At 44.5% G+C, this 18,928-nt stretch overlaps 1 protein-coding gene across 1 annotated transcript; it reads left to right on the top strand.

Annotated features, from left to right (window-relative positions):
- The first annotated feature begins 201 nt into the window (after positions 1-201).
- On the top strand, positions 202-18,595 carry LOC142466377 (uncharacterized). The gene is made up of 3 exons (XM_075571233.1): positions 202-293; positions 6,233-6,405; positions 16,696-18,595. The coding sequence occupies exons 1-3, from the start codon at positions 202-204 to the stop codon at positions 18,147-18,149; spliced, it is 1,719 nt and encodes a 572-aa protein (XP_075427348.1). The 3' UTR covers positions 18,150-18,595.
- Positions 18,596-18,928: the final 333 nt, after the last annotated feature.

Raw genomic sequence — 18,928 nt, 5'->3', positions numbered from 1 at the left:
CCCTGGGTATACATAGTGATGAACTGAAGCAGCGTTACTGAGATATATTAAGGACCAAGAGGAGTATACACAGCTACATGCAGCAGAAACTATCTTCCCCTAGCACAGTGCCTGGGAAATGTTACTGTCTTGTTTCTATTCTACACCTGATCCGTTTTGAAGTCTAAAAACTACAACTCCCATGATCCCCTTGGTGTGAGCATGCGCAGTAGGACACAGAGCTGTGACCTGGATGTAGTCCGTGTCTCCACTTCCGGGAAAGTGAATCTGAGACCAGCAGAGAGAGAGAAGAGGTGAGAGAAAAACACACAAAGTGCAAATAGCTAAGACACGCGTTCTTAGTCAAACTTAATTGTCTTTTGATTTTTAATTATAAACATCCCCATCACAAATACAATTTCTGTGACAAAACACAAAGACGTTTCACTTAAAATGCGCGTGCTCGGTGCGCAGTGGTTATTCACACTCCAGTGCTTGGCTATTCACACTGGAGTGAAAATAAAATAATGCAAAAAAAATAATCTGAGCCAGGAATTGAACCTAGATCACTCTGTTCATGGGCAGCAGCGATACCACTCGGCTATAGTACCTGCTGCAGTTTAGTGAATAAAGGGGTTGAATTGCCTACAGTTAGACAAAACACTCCCCGAGCAGTCTAAGGCCGGTGACGGCGACACGACGGGTGACACTGGCGAAAGTTATGTTTTGCTGGGCGGCGGCGGTGCGGGATTCCGGCAATTTGATTTGTTCAAGGGCCGTCACGTTACGCGAGGCCCTTGAAAACTCAAATTTTGCCGGCTTCCCGTTTTTCGCGACATGACGTCGCTTTGTCTCCATCGCGGCGGCAATGTATTTGTTTTCCGGCCCTATAAGCGCGGCCTAAAGCTGCACTTATAGCGACGCCGACGCGACGGCGCTTCAAAACAAATGCATTCAATCTGTAGCATGCGCTTATAGTAGGCGCAACGGAGCGACCTGAATCTCTGTAGTCAGTATAATTTGATTTTTACAGTGACGGTCTCACCATGTGACAGGCTGTAAACCAATCAGATAGCTTCTGATGCAGGGAGTGGGGGGGATGTGTGTGTGTGTGATTTTGTGTGTGTGTGTGATCAGGGCCGCCAACAGAAATCATTGGGCCCAAGACAAATGAAAGGAGCAGCCCCCCCCCACCCTAATTACTTTGTTTTTATGGAAATGTTATGTTTGTTTGCTAAACGGGTTTTTTAACTTGACAATAGGCTACATTTAACCTATTAAATATGCCAGTGTTGTTGGTTCACATTCTTCCTAGGAGGGACTGTCCCTTTAAATACAATTTTCCTGCTCTGCTTCAGTTTAAATAAATCCTGAGATTACAAACACAAGAGTTTGTACAATCCGCCTTTTCTCCTTGCTAGCTCTCCTAAGCGCTCCTTATCCTCTCACCGCACACAAGTCTTTCCCCGTCTTAGGAACGCAGGGCCACACATTTCACAGCCTTATTTAGCCAGAGGCAGCTGTTATGGATAACTTTGGTTGCTGTCACCTACTGTACTCTACTTTACTGGTCAGCTAATGCCACATGTACTGTAGTGCCGACGATTATTCTAAAACAAACATGGGGCAATCTCCAAAAAGACCCAGGTATATGCTGGGTACATGCTGCAACATTTCACACATTTCTGCAGACAGACTAATGGCCCATCGGATTAACAGCGGGGGTCCCTGGCAGTCCCATTCAAACTGAATGGGACTGTCAGGAACCCCTGTTGTGTTAATCCGATGGGCCATTAGCCTCTGCAGAAATGTCACTGAAATGTACCCAGCATGTACCCAGCATGTACCCAGCATGTACCCAGCATGTACCCAGCATGTACCCAGCATATACCTGGCTAGTTTAAGGCAAGTTTTAGAATACTCGTTGGCTCGTCTGTATGTTACTCTGTGACCATTACCATCACTTATTGTCTTTCCAAATCCTTGCACAACCTCCCGAAACTACTGAAGAGACAGAAATATTCATTTAATTTATCCCCCACACAGCTTGTCAAATTATTTCCCCAATTCCCCCTCAGGAGAAGAGTTACCCGTCTCACATGGTTTCCCTTACTGTGTTTCTATTGCTGTTTGTGTTCTGTATCCCCCTTCCTCCCACACCCTTTATTTGCCTCCCAGGTACTGATCTGCAGGTGGTTATTTTTCCTTATCCACTTCCTCCTTTTTCTTTTTTACCAAACACTAGATTCACTAAACTGCAATAGCCTCAATTGCACTTTAACAGCCACTCAAGTAAATGGCAATGAGCATGTGATCACTGCAGCTCTTTGCACCTCTCCCCTCACTCCTGTCTTCTCCTCACAGCTTTGTTCAGCACCATTGCTTCCCGTATGTAGCCATAGACTTTGGTCCCGCTGCGTCCGGTGGCGCGCGCGGCTGCGTGCGCGCTACTCACCATGTGATGGTGCACTCCCGAGCAGGTCCCTCCTCCCTGCACGGCTTACTACACGGCTTACTACACGCTGTGACGCGTCAGCCGCCAGGGGATGCAAGAGAATTGTAATCCCAAGCGGCGACGCGTCACGTGAGCCAATGAGGAGAGGAGGAGGGGAGGCTTAGGGGAGCGGGGAGGAGAGGGAAAGCAGCTGCAGCACCAAGGGAGCCCCCCTGCTCACTTCCACAGACTCTCCTCATAGTCTGCAGTGTAAGCAGATGCACGGGGGGGGGAGGGAACCCCTGGCAATGAGGAGGGTAGGCTTCGGGGAGCAGGGAGGCTGCAGGGAGCGGGACACATGTATTTACTGCCTGTCCTCACACTCATTTCCATGCAGGGCCTGGGGGACGGGGCCCGGCTTCAGGGCAAATTAGGGGGGGAGGGGCGGCGGCGGCAGACGGGACTTTACAGCACCCGATCAATCTGTGGAGATATGTCAATGTATTATATATTCCACTCCAGCACACGGACACCCAAGTCATGGCCCCGCCCACCTGACCCATTTGGTCACGCCCCCCCCCCCCCCCCCCCACACTCCGAAAAAAGTTTCCTGCAGATCGCGGTGCAGCGAGTTGCACGCGCCGCCGGCAAGCAAGACAGCCGTGCGGACGCGTGCAACGGGGCCTTAGCCTAATACAGCCTGTTCAAATGATGTTCAGATAAATAGGGCGGAGGAGACGATAGGAAAAAGGATGGAGTTAAGACTTCATGTGCGCTCTCGCCTTTTTATTCTCCTGCTTTAATAGTGGGATACCCTCCTTCTCCAAATCAGAGACATCAAGGTCACGCTGCCTTTCTCAGAGGTGTGCTTGGCATGATACCTTCTCGTACTGGCTCCTTTTAAGCTTTAAACAGCATTTCTGTATTTGCGCATCGTGAATCAGATTTAAAAAATCCAAGTAGGCAAAAATGTTGTGACAGTTCAATTTTTATTGATTAGGATAGAATAATGGTGAGCTGTATAGAAAACCTTATACAGTATGCTGCTGTTTTCATATTCATAGTTACATAGTAGATGAGGTTGAAAAAAGACGTACGTCCATCAAGTTCAACCTATGCTAAATTTAGACAACAGATACTTTATCCTATATCTATACTTACTTATTAATCCAGAGGAAGGCAAACAAAAAACCCCAGAGTCATATCATACAATGATATCTCATAAGGGGAAAAATAAATTCCTTCCTGACTCCAAGAATTGTCAATCGGATTAATCCCTGGATCAACATCCTTCCCATATATACTTATTTGGTATATCCCTGTATACCTTTCCTATCTAAAAAGATGTCCAACCTTTTTTTGAACAAATCTATTGTTTCTGCCATCACAGTCTCCATGGGTAATGAATTCCACATTTTAACTGCCCTTACTGTAAAGAACCCTTTCCTTTGTTGCTGGTGAAATCTCCTTTCCTCCAACCTTAAGGGATGGCCCCGAGTCCTTTGTACTGCCCGTGGGATGAATAGTTCTTTTGAAAGCTCCTTGTATTGTCCCTGAATATATTTGTATATAGTTATCATATCCCCTCTTAGACGCCTCTTTTCTAATGTAAATAAATCTAATTTAGCTAGCCTCTCCTCATAAGTTAGATTGTCCACCCCCTTTATTAATTTGGTGGCTCTTCTCTGCACTCTCTTTAGTTCCGTAAAGCAGCCTGGAGCCCCTCAGCGACGGGGCACATGACCGCAGGGACTAGGCTCTCCTCTCTTCTCTCCCCCTCCCCCACACCTTTGTTGCCGGTTCACGTGCTGCTTCCCCTCTCCCCTCCAGCTTGGCTGGATTGCATGCTGTTTCCCCTCCCCTTCCCCAGTGTCACGGGGGGCGGATCTAAGGGGATTCAAAGGAGCGCAGGGGAGGGAGGGCAGTCTGCTCCCTGGGAAGAAGTTCCCACCCGTCCCTGTGTTTGGGTAATACCATGACAATCGTATAATATATTGTACATTATGTTGTATTTTCTTCTTTTCAGAAATAAGTAGACATGGGAAGGATGTTGATCCAGGAAGTAATCTGATTGCCAATTCTTGGAGTCAGAAAGGAATTTATTTTTCCCCTTGTGTTATATCACTGGGGTTTTTTGTTTGCCTCCCTCTGGATCAAAATACTGTAGGTGAGGATACAGGATGGAGTATCTGTCTGGATTTGGCGTGGGTTGGACATGATGGACGTATGTCTTTTCAACATCATCTACGATGTAACTATGTCTGCCATGTTTGAGGTGGGCACTGCTTGACATGTGTTGCCTACGTCACGGCGGCTGTTGGGGGGGTAGGTGTTCGTTAACCTTGCCAGCGGGGGCTCTATGGTGCAGATAAACCCTAAAGCCTTGTGGTGGCTGGGGTTAGCGAGTCGGCAGGGCTCATTTGTGCGTGATTCCCTGGGCCCAGTATCGCTTAACGGCAGGGCCATTGGGCGCCCGGCTTGGTGGATCTTGCGGGCCATGGTTGGGGTGCCATCGGCTTTTACCCGGGGGGAGAGCACGCTGGCAGGATTGGCACTTACCAGGGTTTATTTGTGTAAATAAAGCCGCGGCCTTTGTACCTCCAGACCCTTTGTTGTGTATTTATTTATATGTGGGTTGGGGTAGGGAGGGAGAGCTTCTTCGCAGGCTCCAAGGTCATGTCTTTTCGTAGGATTGGTTGCCCAAAATTGTACTCCATATTCAAGGTGTGGTCTTACTAATGCTTTGTAAAGGGGCATAATTATGTTTACTTCCCTTCCATCCATTGCCCGTTTGATGCAAATAAGATCTTGTTTGCCTTTGCAGCTACTGCATGACTTTGGGCACTATTGCTAAGCCTGCTGTCTACAAGCACTGCTAAATCCTTCTCCATCAAGGATTGATAGTGTGATGCCCTCCTTCTCTAAATCAGAGACATCAAGGTCATGCCTGTCTTTCTCAGAGGTGTGCTTGGCATGATACCTTTTCATACCGACTCCTTTAAACAGCATTTCTGTATTTAATCATATATGTTCGTGACCCTGCACTTGAGAATAATGTTACACTTTACTTACAAAGCTGATTCCACTTTTTTAGTTTTGTTATTCAAGCCCAAACTGACATTGGAATATTTTGCTGTGTGTTTGCAATTAGGAAAGATTAGTTTTGTTATCCCAGTTTTCCAAAGTAAGTGTGTCTTTTCACTTTTACACTATTTTTGTGTAACATAGTTGTGTGCGTTCATTAGATGAATAAACGCAATTTATTTTTATCTCTCTGCTTGCTCAATCAATGATCCCGGTAATTAAAAGTGGTAATAAGCGGGTCTTACCGTGACAAGCCCAAACTGACATTGTTACCTCATTAGACTGTGGCTCGAGGCTTTTTCTATAGTCCAGTTTCAAAATCATTCCAGGGCATGTTATACGCTCAGGTTGCTAATGGAACAAGTTCCTGCTACATCACCTTGTTACATCAACCCCACTTTCTGTTTAGTTCCACTGGAAAAATACTAACCTTTGTGGCACGTGTGTCATCGTGTCGGGGACTTTTTAATTACAACAGTGGGTTTTTTTGTGTGTTTTTTTTAAGTAATAAGAAAGTAGCCACTGGTGTGGCCTGTGGCTCCCATTCCTTTCAAACTGTGGGTACATACAAGTGAGCCATCGTATATACATTGGTCTCCATTAACTTCTGTTCACCTTTCAAACTGTAGAGAAGAAAGAGAAGACAAGTCACATTAACAACTTGTATCTTTTTTTCAGCTCTTCCTTTATAAAATAGACATTACTTTGAGACCTCACTAACTGTCCTAATTTTAGGTTGGTAAATTGTGCGAGAAACGAGGAAGAACAGAACCTTGTGGCGTTGCAGGACCACAGGACAATCTACTACAGAACCTGCACAGACTTCCCCCCACACACAGAGCTCCTGGTCTGGTATGGAGATGAATATGGGAAAGAGCTTGGTATCAAGTGTGGTACACTGTGGAAAAGTACGTTATTCAGGAATATGTGTGTTGTGTGGTTTTTACATCTCTATTGTCTTATTACTGAAGTTAAATTGCAAGTAGTGATAGATCTGCATACACCATTACGGGTCAACTAGAACTTAATATCACTAAACCAAACTTAAGTCAAAGGACCGGATACATCAAGCTGCGGTAATCAAAAATGCTGTGTTACCGCCCATAAAAAAAGTGCCATATTTTATCGTGCAATGAATCAGCATTGCAGCGCCAAAAATAAAGTAGTTTTTATCGGACCCGTTAAAAGCATCGGATCGGATCAAAACCAGGCATAATACCGCATTTTAACGTTAAAAACTGTCATACATCAAGTTCCGATATTTATCGGAACAGGATGATTGGCAGAAATACCGCAAATATTATGTCACCTACTCCAGGCTGGCGATAGCCCTGTCTTTCCTACGTATATAATGGCCAATATACTGCCCATTATATACATAGGCAAGATAAGCTAAACCAACATGGAAAAGATGATAAAATAGTTGTTAAAATACATCACAGTACATATTAACCCCTTAGTAGTCCATAGGTCAACAAGTCATCAGTTTCCATGACTAGCATGGTTAGTTCTTGATTTATCCCACCTTAGTGGCTAGTTAAGCTTGGTTCTTGGTTTGTCCCGCAGGCATAAACAAAACACTACAGCTCAGATACATCAAATTCTGTTAAAGTGGAGTTAATATCGCACCCAGGGAAATAATACACTAACGGGTGTTATTACCGCAATTTTAAGGTGGTATATATCAAGATTGTGGTAATAATTTACTGGGTGCGATATTTGGCCCAATCTAGCGATATGAGAATTAATGCGACCATTAATACTGTGTTACATACCTCATTGTGTTAATATTTCTATTATAGGCTTCTGTAATGTCTATTACAGAAACCTATGATCAAAATAACATTAACCCGTTTCATGCCTGTGATTACCAAGGTATACCACAGACACAAAAGGGGTTAATACTTTATTAAAAGAAAACATTACCTAACCCGGTTGACCCCATTAGTGATCAGTAAAGCATTGCCATTTTAGTCGCTAAGATAATTAAGAGGTTAACCTCTCACACCCACATTCCCTACGGGAAGACAAACCACCCTCCCGGGGCAACTACCGCCATCACCTACGTCCCCTATCTCCGTCCCCCTTCTAAACTAATGCCCAATATCCCTATTAGACAAATGTGGTTTTTAACATTAACAAAAAATATCTACACATTTAAAACAAAACAAAAAACTACATTCAAAATACATTTTACACATAAAACCATTGATCATCACTATGGATTACTAGGCCCTCTCAATGGGGGGGCCCAGATATCCACATTGGTGATAAATGCTAACCCAGTAATAAATACATTAATAACCCCCCTTCATTACCTCAGTGGGTAACCGCTAAGGTAATAACGGAAATTGGTGGATGTACCATGTGATAAATGCCCTTTCTTGGGTGCTGGGATGTCACCTTAAAGGGAAGCAATCACATTCCATGGTTTAGCATTGTTCTTGTAATTGTATTGTATCATCCCGTGTGTGTGTGTGTGTGTGTGTGTGTGTGTGTGTGTGTGTGTGTGTGTGTGTGTGTGTGTGTAAATTGTGTGTGTGTGTGTAAACCCTATGATATATAGATATACCATACATATTTGAAGTTATGGTGCGTGAAAAAGGCGACAAGAAACCTCCACCGTTTAGCATATACTGTAACAAATAAAAAGATCACTTGTGAGCACTTTCACATCTCTGAGACATGTCTGCAACCCTGCTTTTCACCTATATCACCTAGCATACAGTGCTTCCACTGCAGCAAGGGATTCTGGGAAATGACATGCAAATGAGTACACCGTGTCACCTTTTGCTTGAAAACCATTTTTACATGGAACACTTATATGCTAATGCTCGCTGTTAACACAGCTTTTAAGCACAGAATGGGATTATATGCAAAGCCAGAGAAACCATGTCTGTGAGTGATATTTTCATTCATATATTTTTATATAAAATCATCCTTTTTATTCTATTGAGGTTTCTGTTTTTGAAAGATGTTCCTTATGAATTATAATCCCTGTTTTTATATTATTTTACATTGTTTTGTTTTATATTTTATTGTTATGTTGTCTTAACACTGTTTTTTTATTTATTATTTTTTTACATTGATGTGCTGTTTAAAATTTATTTTGTATTCAATCAGTTTGTACGTTCCATTCTTTCCCTTCCCTTCCCCTTTGCATTTATGTGCGTCTGTGCACACTGCATATCGGTTGCTCATTATGTTCAGCGTTTACAGCGGCTGCTTACTGAATCCAAGCATATATAAACCCTATGAGCCACCGTCAAACTATCCCCCTGTTGAAGTCACGTTGATGATGAAACGCGTTGGGACGTAGCGCACAAAGTGACGTCATCATGTAGCGCAGATCTGCGGTCTGATCTCTCCCTGCATACAGATAATCGCGGATGTCGAGCTGTTTAAGACACACAGACCCGCTGCAGGATTGAGTTAGTTGCCCTCAAAGTCAATATGAGAATCGGAAGGCACACTCATTTACCACTTATTTACCATATTTATTCAACGATTGACATTAGTCTAGCTTTTCAAGTGCCCAGCTGTGTGTTTTTGGATCAGGACCACCACCTGGTGACGATACCCCTTTAGAGATTTTCTCTTTTAGATTTCCCATCCCGATTTCTTGTTGGACTCTCATTTCTGCACTGATGCCAGGATTCCTCATCACCATCACGGAACATTGACGGCCCAGATGAGTACCATCCCACAGAGATTCTCTATTTCTAGCTACACTTATGAGTGTGCTATTTTAGATAATAAATGTCAACACAGATTATGCTATGTGGCACGTGCCTCCTTTTTCTCCTTCTTTCTTTCTTTCTTTCTCTCTCTCTCTCTCTCTCTCTCTCTCTCTCTCTCTCTCATCCTCTCTCTCTCTCACCCTCTCTCTCGTTCTCTCTCACCCTCTCTCTCGTTCTCTCACACCCTCTCTCTCGTTCTCTCACACCCTCTCTCTCGTTCTCTCACACCCTCTGTCTCTCACACCCTCTGTCTCTCACACCCTCTCTCTCTCTCTCACACCCTCTCTCTCTCTCACACCCTCTCTCTCTCTCTCACACCCTCTCTCTCACACCCTCTATCTCTCTCACACCCTCTCTCTCACACCCTCTCTCTCACACCCTCTCTCTCTCACACCCTCTCTCTCTCACACCCTCTCTCTCGCACACCCTCTCTCTCTCGCACACCCTCTCTCTCTCCCTATAGATATATATATATTTATATATATATCTATATATATATATATAGTGGTCGACAAATCACCCAAAAATCTAGTCGTCGAACCAAAAAATCTACTCGCCACTTAAGCCCGCCCCCAGCCCTGTTTTTATAAAAATAAATGTAATAAATTCCTAATAAGAACAACATTTGTATTTGACACAACAGTTTATTTATTTATTTATGTTTTTTTTATATTTTATGGTTATTTGTATCCACATAAGTTTATGTAGTTTATGTATAACTTTATCATCCAATTTCTTTTATATATATCATGTCCTTGTATATACTCTGCTATTAGGCTAGACCACCCAGCACAGATGTTCTTTATATAATTGTAATTGATCTAGGTTGACTGTTATTTACATATTTTATTGGATCGCATTAGTATAAATATTCAGTCAACTCTACCAGTGTTTATCCCCTGATGAAATCCGCTGAGACGGAGGAAACGCGTAGGGTCACGTGGTACAGGAAACTACGGTGGCCAAGCAGCTCAAGCTCCAGAGCACAGACGTCAGTTCCTGCATCCTGCTACTGGATCGGTGGGTGATTGAATACAGCCAGAAACATCTACCATCCCTGCAGAGGAGAAAGGTTGTACAAGCAGTTTATCCCACAGCAGGGCTGTTTCACAGCAGCTACATTTGTATGCAGATGGAAGACTTCTGAAACTTGGACGTCAGCGTGGTGCATGGGCTTGTCCCATAAATTGCTTATTTTAAACTGACAAAGTGTGAGTTGGCAATCGTCTGTTCATGATAATTAAAACCTTTTAAATCTGAATTTACACTAGGATCGGGCGCTTTTTCTTTCTTCTTCTTTTTTTCTTATCGTTGGGAGGTTGGTGATCCCAAGAATTAAGCTGCCCAGGACTTCTAGTTCATTTTTAAGGATTTGTATGGACATCATTTTATATTGATTTATATATTTTTGTCAACAATACAAAAGAGACTTACACACAATTTTTATAGGTATTTTTTCTTTTTTTTTTATTGTTTTTGTTGCCAACATACATTTTTTTTATTATATTTTTCATTTTTTTTATATTTTTTCACAATTTTGTTTATCCACTTTTTATATTGCAATTTACTTGGTTTCCTGTGAATCTAGAAGCATTGTCATATATCTGTGCTGGGTATATCATCCTGCAGTGTGAGGTCTGTTTTGCAGGCTTTAGGTGTATGCTAATAAGGGCGCTGTCTTTTATTTTCATATATATATATGTGTATATATATATATCTCTATCTAAATAAATTGTCATTTATTTATTTTCAGACAAACACACGACAATCTCAGAATACACTTAATAATCACTTACTGGGATGGGGAAACTGAATAAATTGTCCATTGAACGAAAGATGAAGAAACAAAGTCTCTGGGTTACAATCCTTTTGGTTAGGGCGCAACTTGCCTGCCCGATATTTCCATCAAATATAAAAAGATCATTCTGGTTCGTTCTGAGATCCCTAGCGCTAATAAATTCCTGAAGTAGGGGTAAATCCTTGATTACGATGTTTTAACTCCTTGCGATCTGGAACCGCTGCCGCTGTTCTTGGACGGTATCTTGAAACACGCTTGAAGAAATCATGAATCACACTGGGACTGGGGCTGCAGGCATTTTTATAGGGTTATAGATCCTATACAGGCATACCCCGCTTTAAGTACACTCACTTTAAGTACACTCGCGAGTAAGTACATATCGCCTAATAGGCAAACGGCAGCTCACGCATGCGCTTGTCATCACGTCCTGAACAGCAATACCGGCTCCCTACCTGTACCGAAGCTGTGCGGAAGCAGGGAGACTATAGAGCCTGTTACAAATGCGTTATTTACATCAGTTATGCACGTATATGACGATTGCAGTACAGCACATGCATCGATAAGTGGGAAAAGGTAGTGCTTCACTTTAAGTACATTTTCACTTTACATACATGCTCCGGTCCCATTGCGTACGTTAATGCGGGGTATGCCTGTAATTAACATCTGCACCCAATCCCAAGTTAATAGCATGGGCAGAAGTGCTCTCTGTCTCTCTGTCTCTGTCTCTCTGTCTCTCTCTCTCTCTTTTATTTTAATATTGCCAAAGTGTGAGTAAGGCCTAGGACAGGGGTGAGAGAACTTTTTATGCCGAGCCCCCCTTTTCATCCATGAAATTTCTCGGGCCCCCCATGCCTGATGTAATCAAAATCACATGATGTCAGCGCACGTGAGCTGGTTCAGCCAATGAGGGCGAACTAGCTTTGTAACGCCCCCACCACGCATCTACAAAAAAAGTATTTAACACAAATTACATGACTTAAAAATAAATATTATGATTTTTGTCTAATAGCGTCCCCATTTCTGCTGTATTATTAATCTCTCTCTTCCCGCCACATTAGAACCTCTACGGACCTCTCTCCCCTCTTCCAGTCTCTCCCTCCCTGTATTTCTCACTCCCCCTCCAGTCCCTCTCTATCCCTCCCCCCACTCTTTCCCTCCCCCTGTGAGTCTCTCTCTCTTTCGCCCTCCCCCTAGTGTCTCTCTCCCTCCCCCCATTGTCTCACTCTCCTTCCAGCCATTGTCTCTCCCTCCCCCCATTGTCTCTCTCGCACTCTCCCTCCAGCCATTGTCTCTCCCTCCCCCTGGTGTCTCTCTCACACTCTCCCTCCAGCCATTGTGTGTCTCTCTCCCTCCTGCCAGTGTCTCTCTCCTTCCCTCCAGTGTCTCTCTCATCCCCATGTCTCTCTCTCACCCCTCTCCCCATGTAGCTCTTTCACCCCCCTCCCCGTCTCACACACTCACCCCCCCCCCATGTTCCAGTCTCGCCCCCCCCATGTTCCAGTCTCGCCCCCCCCATGTTCCAGTCTCGCCCCCCCATGTCCCAGTCTCGCCCCCCCCATGTCCCAGTCTCACTCACCCCCTCTCCCCATGCCACACACGCTGATGCAGGAAGCAAGAAAGAGATGCTGCTGTGTAGCAGTGTAGCACAGCGTCACCTAATGGCCAAAACAAAAATTGCTGCTACAGACGGCTTTTTTTCTCTGCTCCTTGCAAAATCGCCGCTGCTTCCTGCACCCGCCCTAAACAATCTTACGCCCCCCAGTTTGAGCACCGCTGGCCTAGGACATAGTAAAATCAGCATCGCTGAGGCGGGCTGAGCCGCGCTGAACAGATGCACAAAGCCTCTGCATCTGTAATCAGCGCTGCTATAGTTTCTCCCTCCGCATGCGTGCTGATGCGTGCAGAGGCTGAGAAAATTAGAAGAGACAGGCAGGTTTGAAATTTTGCTGCTTGGGGGAGCGGAGGAGTGGTCATGTGACCGCTCCCATCCAATGGGGCTGCAGCATTTTTTTTTCCTACTGTGTCGGTGGATAGCAGAGCCATCAGACCAGCACAGCACAGAGCCAACACAGTGGTGTGTGTGTGTGTGTGTGTGTGTGAATATATTTATCAAAGTTGCACAATGTTAATAAATAATTGTGTACCAGCAACAAACAGGAATCACTCTCTATATACACTGTCAGTGAATTTCAATTCTATCAGATGTGGTATGGAAGTGGTGTGATTGGCATTATACATCAGCGACAAACACCAGACTCTTCCAACCAAGTATATTTACCACACTGAGGCACCATACATGTTTCACATTTTATTTTTATTTTCATTTTTTTATTTAGAATTTTTTGATCTTCCTTCTTTGGTGCCAGTAAACTCAGTTCCTTCTAGTACCACCTCTATCAGTCCAAAAACCAGACTTAGAGGTATTCAGTTTAATACGTGTTTTAGTGTGTTGTGTGTGACATATTTCACTATATATACCCATATTCACTAATAAAGGTACTTTTTAAACTTTTGTATTTATCACCTAATGAGTGCTTGTTCAAAGGGGTTCTTTACTTGTCTAGGCAAGTGTACTTTAGCATTCATCTGTAGATATGTAGTCCTGTTCTCTGCCTGTTCTGGCGTTGAGGTCTCCACATATCAGCACTTTACCCAGGATCTGAAAGTGGATTGCCTCTGTCTGCAGGATCTCGAAGATGTCTGGATTGTAGTCGGAGGGGGGGAAGTATGCTGCACATATTTATGTGTCATATTGATGGGTGAACATGGAGCCTTTTATTTGTAGCCACAAGTGGATATCCTCTCTTCATTGGGTTTATTTGGCTGTTAAGCTCCTCCTTGTACCATATTATGATTCCTCCTGATTGGCGGCCTCGTTTCACGCCTTTGTGTTTTTGGGCTGGCACTAGGAGCTGCCTATGACCCATAGGTATGAGAGACATTTCCACCGATTGGATCCATGTTTCGTGCAGGATAAAAATGTCTACGTTCGTCAAATTGTTTATGAAGTCTGGATCTTGTGGGTCATTGGAGGTGCAGGGGGAGGGTCATTGGAGGTGCAGGGAGAGAGTCATTGGAGGTGCAGGGGTAGGGTCATTGGAGGTCCAGGGGAGGGTCATTGGAGGTGCAGGGGGACGGTCATTGGAGGTGCAGGGGGAGGGTCATTGGAGGTGCAGGGGGAGGGTCATTGGAGGTGCAGGGGGAGGGTCATTGGAGGTGCAGGGAGAGAGTCATTGGAGGTGCAGGGGGAGGGTCATTGGAGGTGCAGGGGGAGGGTCATTGGAGGTGCAGGGGGGAGGGTCATTGGAGGTGCAGGGGGAGGGTCATTGGAGGTGCAGGGGGAGGGTCATTGGAGGTGCAGGGGAGGGTCATTAGAGGTGCAGGGAGGGTCATTGGAGGTGCAGGGGGAGGGTCACTGGAGGTGCAGCGGGGGTCATAGGGGGGTCAGGGGAGGGTCATTGGAGGTGCAGGGGAGGGTCATTGGAGGTGCAGGGGAGGGTCATTGGAGATGCAGGGGAGGGTCATTGGAGATGCAGGGGAGGGTCATTGGAGGTGCAGGGGGGTCATTGGAGGTGCAAGGGAGGGTCATTGGAGGTGCAAGGGGGGTCATTAGAGGTGCAAGGGGGGTCATTGGAGGTGCAAGGGGGGTCATTGGAGGTGCAGGGGGGGGTCGATTGGAGATGCAGGGGGGGTCGATTGGAGGTGCAGGGGGGGTCGATTGGAGGTGCAGGGGGGCGATTGGAGGTGCAGGGGAGGGTCATTGGAGGTGCAGGGGAGGGTGATTGGAGGTGCAGGGGAGGGTGATTGGAGGTGCAGGGGAGGGTGATTGGAGGTGTAGGGGAGAGATGTGTGATGCAGGGGGTGAAAAGTGATGTGAGGTGCAGGGGGTGAGAGTGATGTGAGGTGCAGGGGGGAGAGTGATGTGAGGTGCAGGGGGGGAGAGTGATGTGAAGTGCAGGGGGGTGTGGTGTGGTGTGCAAGGGGGTTATTGTGTGTTTGATGTGGAGAGGGAGTATTATGTGTGTGGGTGAGGGGGAGAGATGGGGATATGAGAGATAGATTGGGGAGTATCTCAAAGGTTGATAGTGATGGGTTCTGGGGGAGATATGAGGATGATGATGAAGGTTGCTGTTGGAGATATGCAGAGGATGATGATGAGAGGTGCTGGAGGAGAGATGATGATTTTACCTGTGTGGACCAAATTTTTTTTTCTTGGAGCAGTTTGGCCCTTCTCACTCTACGAGTTGTGCAGACATGGGTTAGAATATCCAGGGCTCTCTGTGTTGTGGGGCTGTGGATCATGGTTACGTGTTTGCCTGGGTATAGTCGCTCATTGTTTAGGTATCTTCCATTTGAGTCAAGGAGTATTATTATGTCAGTGTTGTTGTGTCTGGTGTCTGTTCCATTTTTCGTGCTGTGCTCCCTGTTGCGTTCCAGGTGTGCATTGTTGTGGGTTATTTTGGGGAGAGTAGCCTTTATTGTTGAGCCAGTGGTTGGCGTTGTCTGTCTTTGTTCTTGCTGTTTCTATGTCTGAGCTGGGGGTTTGCTCTGTGCTGTGTGTTACTGACTCCTGTCTTTGCTAGTTTTCAGTGATTGGGGGCTGGTTGTCAGTATCTTGGGAAGCTTATGTTAATGAGGTTTTTTGTTGCGTGGGTGTTACAATGCGAGTCTCTGGGTTTTCTTTCATATTGGTTGATACTGTCATTTTATGTTTCTCTAAGCGTTTCCTCAGTTTGTCTCTGATCTGCTTATTGTCTTATTGCAGGGTTATATTAATAGTTTTTTGTTCTTGCATCTTTGCCATGTGTATTTATTTTTTATTCTACTAATTTCTTCCCTTAGCTAATCTTGTATATTTGCCATGTCTTCGTTTTTTATTTTATTAATTTCTTCTTTTAGTTGATCAGTACTCATCTCTTGAGATTGTTTACTTAACATGTCTTCTTTGAATAGTGTGAAGTCCCTCTCTAGCTGGGACAGGCTGTCTGTGATAATGCTGGTAGGTGGATCTCTCTCTCTCTCTCATCAGTAACACAAGTACAGACTCCTTGTTTCCTTAATAAAATTTTTTTTTAAACTTTTAAACAATTGTATTAAAAAATTAACACAGTTCTGGAATTCACTGGATAATATTGATATAGCTTAATTAAGTCTGAATAACACCTGTGATGTCAAATACAATAATGGGGCATTTGGTTCCTGATTTAACAATGGAAATTTAGCAGAAAGTTGGGTCATCCTTTAACTATTAGAGACCTGGTACATGGTGCGGGAACGGGAACACACGGTGACTGATATGTGAGCTTCTAAAGAGATATGTATTCTATTCATTGTACAAACAGTTTTTAATTATACCTTCACAACTGAAACTATCGACTTAGTATCTATCAGAGGATTTGAAAACATTTCTGCCATTTTAATTGGTGATTTGCAGCTTGTGAGATTTCCTTTTAAATCGTTAAATATTATGATCCACTTTAAATGTATGATCCACTACATCTACTCCCCCTGCCCTGATGCTGCACATAACCCTTCATTTTTATAATGTACATCTACAGTTTACTTAAATCTTGAACTTTTTGGGATATGCCAACTTACCTCTCCTTCATGGCCTTTTGTATGACAGTTTGTGTAACAGTGACTTTTTTTGTCTCGTCTAGTACAAGGCCAAGCACCAATAATCCACCCATGCCAGCACTGCAAGGTTGCTTTTAGCAGTCAGGATTACCTCCTCAAACATCTGAAGTTCAAACACCCAAATGAGAATATGGAAAAGATGGGGACCGAACAATCTTGCAACAATCCAATGAATATGACAGAAAATGCATCTTTCAACCAGTCAAGGCAATTAATAAACAATGTAACTGCTTCTCATTCCAAAAAATATATATTCGCAGCGGCCACAGGAAAAGATCTTGGAGAAAGTGGGAAGAGTCTGACTTGGTTATCAGACCAGAACCTACAGAAGAAGAAACACACAGGGGAGAGACCGCATGTATGTGGGGAATGTGGGAAGGGATTTAATGTGTCATCCCACCTGAACACGCACATGAGGACACACACAGGGAAGAGATTACATGTATGTAGGAAATGTGGGAAGGAATTTAGTGTGTCATCCCATCTGAACACACACATGAGGACACACACAGGGGAGAGATCGCATGTATGTGGGCAATGTGGGAAGGGATATAATGACTTATCCAACCTGAACACACACATGAGGACGCACACAAAGAAGAGACCGCATGTATGTGGGGAATGTGGGAAGGGATTTAGTGACGTATCCAGCCTGAACATACACATGAGGACACACACAGGGGAGAGACCACATGTATGTGGGGAATGTGGGAAGGGATTTAGTTACATATCTAGACTGAACACACACATGAGGAAACACACAGGGGAGAGACCGCATGTATGTGGGGAATGTGGGAAGGGATTTAGTTATTTATCCAACCTGAACTCACACATGAGGACACACACAGGGGAGAGACCACATGTATGTGGGGAATGTGGGAAGGGATTTAGTGTGTCATCCCAACTGAACTCACACATGAGGACACACACAGGGGAGAGACCGCATGTATGTGGGGAATGTGGGAAGAGATTTAGTGCCTTATCCAACCTGAACACACACAAGAGGACACACACAGGGGAGAGACCGCATGTATGTGGGGAATGTGGGAAGGGATTTCGTGTGTCATCCCTCCTGAACACACACATGAGGACACACACAGGGGAGAGACCGCATGTATGTGAGGAATGTGGGAAGGGATTTTGTGACGTATCCAGCCTGAAGACACACAAGAAAACACACACAGGGGAGAGACCGCATGTATGTGGGGAATGTGGGAAGGGATTTAGTGTGTTATCCAGCCTGAACACACACAAGAGGATACACACAGGGGAGAGACCGCATGTATGTGGGGAATGTGGGAAGGGATTTAGTGATGTATCCAACCTGAAGACACACAAGAGAACACACACAGGGGAGAGACCGCATGTATGTGGGGAATGTGGGAAGGGATTTAGTCAGTTATCCAGCCTGACTACACACAAAAGGACACACAGGGGAGAGACCGCATGTATTTGGGGAATGTGGGAAGGGATTTAGTCAGTTATACCAGCCTGAATACACACAAAAGGACGGGATTTAGTGATGTATCCAACCTGAAGACACACAAGAGAACACACACAGGGAAGAGACCGCATGTATGTGGGGAATGTGGGAAGGGATTTAGGGCAATCCTGCCTGATCAAACACCAGAGGACACACACAGGGGAGATACCTATCTCTTAAGCAAGGCATGATTAGGGATAACCAGCGACTAAGACGCTCACAAATAAGTGCACACTTGTATCTGTGTTACGTTAAATCACAATGAAAAGTGATTTTAATTTACTGTATGGTGCATAAAACGAGCATTTTAAAAGCGTCAAAAATGATAACTTTTTAAATGTAGGTCATTTGTATCATTCTTATTGTACTTTTATTTAAAGAAAAATGTTCGTAATAATGTTTTATATTTCCATGCTGTTGGTTCTAATAAAATGTGCGTTCCCCATTATGCTGAAGCTGTCTGTCGTCTCACTTTGCCGTGAATCTGAATAGTTTTGCGTGACCAATTGGCCGCTGGCGTTAGGCCGCAGACATACGCTCCGCCACCAGCCGCTTCTAATGTAAGTTTTATTACTGTTTTGGGTATGGGGTCAATTTACGGGGGTTTCGGGTAGTGGTTTTAGGGTGAGGGTTTGTGGTTGGGTTTTTTAGTGTAAGGGTTTAAGGTAGGGGGTTTTAGGGTAAGAGGGATATAGTTGTTTTAGGTTAGGGGTTTTAGGAGTGGCTAAGTGGCTGGCGGTGGGGTTGAGTCTCGGCGAAACGGCTGCGATCAA

The sequence above is a fragment of the Ascaphus truei genome, chromosome 15 (genome assembly GCF_040206685.1).
Source record: "Ascaphus truei isolate aAscTru1 chromosome 15, aAscTru1.hap1, whole genome shotgun sequence".
Classification (NCBI taxonomy): Eukaryota; Metazoa; Chordata; class Amphibia; order Anura; family Ascaphidae; genus Ascaphus; species Ascaphus truei.
This window is presented reverse-complemented; position numbering and strand designations above follow the sequence as displayed.